Source organism: Octopus bimaculoides, chromosome 5, assembly GCF_001194135.2.
Source record: "Octopus bimaculoides isolate UCB-OBI-ISO-001 chromosome 5, ASM119413v2, whole genome shotgun sequence".
In the NCBI taxonomy this organism is placed as follows: Eukaryota; Metazoa; Mollusca; class Cephalopoda; order Octopoda; family Octopodidae; genus Octopus; species Octopus bimaculoides.
In genome coordinates, this window is record NC_068985.1 from 51046538 (window position 1) to 51053102 (window position 6565).

The 6565-nt window shown below is 34.3% G+C and overlaps 1 protein-coding gene across 2 annotated transcripts in view; it reads right to left on the bottom strand.

Moving 5' to 3' along the window:
- Window positions 1-6565, bottom strand: part of LOC106875963 (eukaryotic elongation factor 2 kinase) — a 37930-nt gene that overhangs the window by 6630 nt on the left and 24735 nt on the right. For both annotated transcript variants that reach the window (XM_014924302.2, XM_014924303.2), the window contains exons 7-9: window positions 4218-4541; window positions 2501-2626; window positions 116-307 (exon numbers count right to left, since the gene is read on the bottom strand). In XM_014924302.2, coding sequence (XP_014779788.1) covers window positions 116-307; window positions 2501-2626; window positions 4218-4541 — 642 coding nt within the window. The remainder of the gene's footprint in view (window positions 1-115; window positions 308-2500; window positions 2627-4217; window positions 4542-6565) is intronic.

Sequence of the window (6565 nt, forward strand, 5' to 3'; positions counted from 1 at the left end):
TATATATATATATATATATATATATATATATATATTTATATATATCTAAGTACTTTTTGACAATAAAATATTGCCAATTATGAAATTTGTCTAAACAAAAAAAAAAATTGCTTACACTCATAGGACAGTCAACTAAAATATCCCTCTGGAGACCAAGGTAGATCCTGGCCAAAGAGGAAATAGCTTCCAGGTTGCCCAGTTGTGCTGCATGTCTTTCATGATACATAGCAGACTCCCAGTCAATTGGAGAATTAGCATCTTTCTTAAATCTTCCCAGTTCATAGTATTTAGCAATTTCATGGTGAATCTGAAATATAGTTTGTCATTTATCAAGACATGAATATCTGGTAAAGAAATCACAGCAAACTTGTTCTCTTTTAAAATAACTCTACAAATAACACCTTCATTGTGAAATATTTCCAAAATTAAAAGTGAACAAGAAATTGTATACCTTTCTTTTTTTTATATGGAATAGACAAACACATTTCTAAACATGCTAATCATTTGAAGACATATAGGTTTGAGTGCAAAATGTCAAAGTTAATTTCATTGGGGATTTAGATTTTTAGATATATGAGAAACTTGTATGTGATGCTATTTGTATGTGAGAATAATTTTCTCATAAATAGAGATTTACAGCACTCCAAAAGTCTTTTTGTATATCAAAACAAACTATTTTTAATTTCTGGTCTACCATATTTAACCATCTATTCATTCTTTATGCATTGTACCCAATCCAATATTAATTTAAATCAATTTTAAACTAAACTATTTTTACTCAGCTCTTATAAAGGAAAGTCTTAAGTTCTTTACCCCTCAAGTAGATGTTGAACTATAAGATAGATAGTGTCCTTCATCTTCCCACCATCCCTCACATAGTAGTGAACACCTTTTACAGTAAGAATGTACCCAATTATGATATTACAATTCTTATTTATTCCCAAGAATATCTCTTCAAAAGCTTTTATGTATGCGTATACTGTTTCATTTTGTAGTTGTTTTTTTTTAAAGTCCATTAGAATGCATTATGATTTTATAACATGAAAGTCAATGGGAAAATTAATTTTGGCTGCAAGATTTTGTATTACAAATTTTTTAGGAACACATTACTTTTGTAATGTGATTCATGCACTTTGCTCAAAGACATATGTCTACTGATCCATGAATTGAACCCATGACATCAGGATCATAACATCCTAACTGATATGTTAAAATATTTTATGTTTCACTTTTCCCGAAACAAATATAGGGCTTCCATCAGTAAAGACCGACTATGCATCTGACATGTATGCACAGGCCAGGACAAGATTTTACAGTTGAAGGTGGTGACCCAGCATGGGTTGAGGGAATCCTTACTCCAAGATTTCAAACAAATTGGAGCTGATTTGTGAAGTAGTGGATGAAAAAAAAATGTACACCAATATGCATGCATTCATGCAAGTCCTGGTAATTAAATGCATGCAATGTTAAAAATCAGTCATATGGTTGAAGCAGGGCACAGTACATACAGCATGTATGTATCCTCTTTCTGCATAACAGTAATGTTTTTCCAAAGGAAAGGACATTGACTAAAATCAATACATCTTGGCCTCATTGTCAGTGCATGGTATTATTGTGTGAACAGGAATTGGAACAGATAACACAAAGCATCTTGCCAAACCCTTAAACAGTTCTGCCAATATGTAGCCTTAGTACCATTTTATCAACTCAAAGAGTGGAAGAAAGTTGACCATGGCAGGTCATCTCAGAGCACAGAGATGATTCAACCTAGATACAGTTTTATCTAAAGCAGAGAAGACTGCAGTTAAAAAAGAAAAAGAAACCAACATGCAAGCAGTGAGCTAGGTAGGAAACCAGTGACAATCACCAGGTATTTTACAGTTACATTATAATTTTATAGTTAGTCTGATTATAGATGGACATCCTAATACATATGAAACCATGTCTGTATGTATGTGTGTGCTGTGTATTAGATCTAAGTTCAATCATTGTTTTATCATTAATTTTTCCATGCTTGCACGAGTCATATGAAATTTGTTGAAGCAAACTTTTATGGCCAGATGTTTTTCCCGATACCAACTCTCACCTACTTCCAAGCAAAATAATACTTTATCTAGTCCTTTGAATATGAACAAGAGAATTGCTGGCCATGTTTTCACTGAAGATTGCAAATAAATGACAGTGCTTGTCTGACACTATGCTTGTTTATAAAAAGTGCATAATATAAAAACAAGGAGATATGAACACACATATATAACCACATCTTATATCAAATCCATCTTTGGCTAACCTGGGACTATAGTAGATGCTTGCCAAGGCACCATTCAGTGGGACTGAACTCAAAATCACATGGCTGTGAAGTTATCTCCTTAACCATACAGTCATCCCTGTGCCTATATAATAACCTACATAATGCAAGATCTTACTGCTAGTGTTATAGAAAATGTACTTTTGGTAGTTTTAACAAAATTTGCTTAATTTAAAAAAAAAAAAGAATTACCATTCCAAGAATGTGCCAAGATTCTTCATAATAACTGTTGCATTTTTCAAGGCTTATTTTACCATTTACACATGAAGGACGATGATTTCTACCAGCAATTTCATTAAAAGCAATTCTTTCTTCCTCCTGCAGAAAAATTAATAAGAAATAAAACAATGCTGCTTGAAATCTGGACATAAATGTACAATCAACAACATTACTTAGTATAAAGAGAGTTCATTCAAATCACAATATATCTGCAATTCTGCTTCTTGATACTTTGGCTGCTAAATGATTAAAGTAGTGAGCCCTATGAAAGGACTTAAGACACTCCTGAAAATGTTGTATTTATATAGAGCATCTAGACTATGTGAGATTGGTAAAGTCCACGCTAATTAACTAAAACTTATTACCAGACTGTACAAATATAAATTGTTACAGTAAAGTAGAATGAGTTTGATTATATATTTGTTCATTTAGGGTTAACCTGGAGTTACAGCAATAATTAATTGGTAAGCATGATCTTCGAACTTTGAGCCTCACAAAGGCAATGACTGGTGACCAAGACCTTTGGCGATGTGCTGTGCTTGAGAAGACCCATTAAGCCAAGTGCACCCATGCTGGTGGCACATAAAGAACATCTTTTGAACATTAGGCCTCACGGAGACAAAGTGGCTGAGTTCCTCTCGAGCGTTGGACCTGACTGAGTCAAAGTGGCTGAGCTTTCAAGCATTGGACCTCACAGAGGCAAAGTGGCTGAGTTCCTTTTGAGCGTTGGACTTCACGGAGGCAAAGTGGCTGAGTTCTTTTCAAGTGCTGGGCCTCACAGAGGCAAAGTGGCTGAGTTCCTTGAGTGCTGGGCCTCAGAGGCAAAGTGGCTGAGTTCCTTTTGAGCATTGGGCCTAACAGAAGCAAAGTGGCTGAGTTCCTTCCATGTGTTGGGCCTCATGGAGGCAATGACTAAGACCTTTGGCATTATGTCATGCTTGAGAAGAAGACCCATCAAGCCAAGCAAAATCACAGTTGTGACAGATACTGGTATCATGCAAATTAGCACCAATGCCAGTGGCATGTAAACATACCCCAGTGTCGTGCAAATAGCACCTGTGCCTGTGGCACATAAAAGCACCCATTACACTCACAGAATGGTTGGTGTTAGGAAGGGCATCCAGCTGTAGAAAACCATACCAAATCAAACTGGAGTATGGTGCAGCCTTCCAGCATGCTAACCCAGTCAAACCATTCAACCCATGCCAGCATGGACAATGGACGTTAAATGATGATGATTTGCTTATTTTCTTATCACCCTCAGAAAATATGAAATAAATGTTCCATAGAATTCTCCTGGATGTAATGGATATGTCACAATTGTCATACCAAACAATATTGAGAAAAAAATAAATATATAATAAATATATATATTAAAGTGAAATGTATATTTTCACAAGACAGATTTGTCACAGATAATTTTTCCATTCACTCTAGGCATAAGAATAAGTCCTGGGGTTGATTTGCTCGACTAAAGGCAGTGCTCCAGCATGGCCAGAGTATTTCCAAAGAACAATAAAAGCAGAATTCCAAATATACAGATTTTATAAAGGACAATTTATTGAGGGTGTTGTCAGGAGTGACACTGGAAAGCACAGCTTCATTGTTATTTCTTTTTATAAATCATTCGTTTCATTAACATTCAATCTTATATTCTGTTCATTTGACATTTTACAAAACAAATACATACCTCTGTCATAGAATTTTCAGATTCACTAAAATAACGCATCCGTGAAACTCTGAAACATGGAATTGGACTACCAAAAGACATTGGCTCTTCATCATTACTTAAACTGCTGTTCAAAGGAGAATGTCTTTCATTGCTGGACAAAGGAGAATGTCTTTCATTGCTGGACAAAGGAGAATGTCTTTCATTGCTGAAGAAAGGAGAATGCCTTCCATTACTGCTCAAAGGAGAATGCATGCCCGAACTGAAGAAATCATGGATTTCAGCAGGTGATCCACATATTACTGACTCTTCAGTACCACGAACAACAGTCATGGGAGACTCAGTCTAGAAATAATAAAATATATGGAAAACAAAAAACAGAAATCAGTGCTCTACACTAATACCAATACATAATATATACTAAAATAATGAATACATATGATTGTGTATGTGAGTGTATATCTTGGATACAACTGATGATGCTTAGAAAAGCAAATGACAATGATAAACTATAACAATTTCCAGCAATTTCTAACATTATCATCATTTTATGTCTATTTCCCCAAATTGTCATGATGTGGATGGGTCTTACAGTAACTCATCATTCAACTGCAATACCCCGATACACAGCAACAGAAAAAAAAATACTGTTTTTACTATTGTTTGTTTTTTGTCATGGTTTTTATAGCTGGGTGTCCTTCCTATCACTAATATTTTACAGCATGGACAGGGTGCATTTCATCATGCCAAAAGCACAACCCCACATTGATGCCACTAACCAAAATGTAATAATGATTTTCCAAATTGGTACAAAGGCCTAAATTTCTAGATAAAGGGTGAGCTGAATTGAGTCCAGTGTATAACTGGTATGTGATTGAACACAAAAGGGTAAAACTGATGGCTTGATTTTGAACTCAAAATATAAAAGGTTGGAAATAGATATTGAATGGGTTTTATTTAGTACTAGCCTAAGTACCCAATGTTGCTCGGAAGTTTAAATAATGTTAAAGGAAATAAATTTATTTATTTTGATAAAAATATATTTTTAGAAAAATTCTATCAGATGACGTGAGTATAAACAAAGTTATTAAAACAAATCCTGAAATCAATCGCAGTTTAATTTTGTAGAACTTCTAAATATACAATGTTTTCAGCGTGTCCTTTAATTGGGGTACAAATAAAAAGAGTTTTGAGACTTCCAACTCGCAAACATCCTACATATAATTGCCCATGAGAGAAGCAAGGTTAAGTCCAACAACCTTGAGAAATTGTCCTTGAGATTTGTTTATGGACATAGCAAATGTAGTAAGAGTTTTCACCAGGTGTGCATCTGTATGAAGACCTTTCGTTATTTAGAAACCTTACAGTTTCTTTTTCTATTGAAAATTACATAAGTTGTGTGTAACATCGAATTTTAAGTTTTACATTAAAGTAATCCCAATTCTTCACGGAGGCTCCCTGCGACTGCGAGGGTTGCATGGGCTTAGCACCGGCCCTGCTGTAAACAAATTTATGGTTTAAGGTTACAGTTAGGGGTAGTATTTAGTGAGTATGGTGTTATTGTAAATATTTACCAAATTTTTATCCAGTCACAATTATGTTTATCAGCAACCAACCTTTGTGTGAAAGCATTGGTGTGAATGCATGAGCAACAGGATGGTACACAGAAAAGTACTTCTTACATACTTTGCAATCAATTCATTGGATTAATCCCAACAAAATACATGTTTAGTCAGTGGCTCAGCATCTATGCTTGTATCCTTCATTCCAAAATAATAAAAACTTTAACATACTTCCAAAATGGGGCTTCATCCATATGTATCTGTGCGCATATATGTGCAGGTGTCTGTGTATGAGTTTGTAGAGGGTTAAAGCACAAGAAAAACATTTATGGAAATGTACTCATAAAAATTCTATTAAATTATCTTTATATGCTATGTTTGCAATTCTCTATATAAATGATAGCAAAGTGTGTATCAAATGAAATTAAAATCCTGGTTCAGTAACAGATTGATCAAGTTAGTAAAGTTTTAATGTTTTCAGTAACAACACATTTTCTCTTCTAATTAGATATTGAAAAAGAGAGAAAATGCCACCCTTTCTTTTGTAAGAGAAATCAATTTTGGCAGTAAGGATTAAACCACTTGTTTCACTATCACAATTAAAAAGCATTTATCTTTACTTAAAAAAAAAAAAAGGTGAGGGTTGTAGACGTATGATGGAGAATTATTCAATATAGTGTTTGCTTCTATCAGAATCATTTAACTTTAAAACATAAAAACAAAACCAGTGTATACAACGGGTATGTAAAACGTTTGTTTACTTTCTCTGTTCATTCACATAAGCTGTAGAAATTATTGTGCACATGC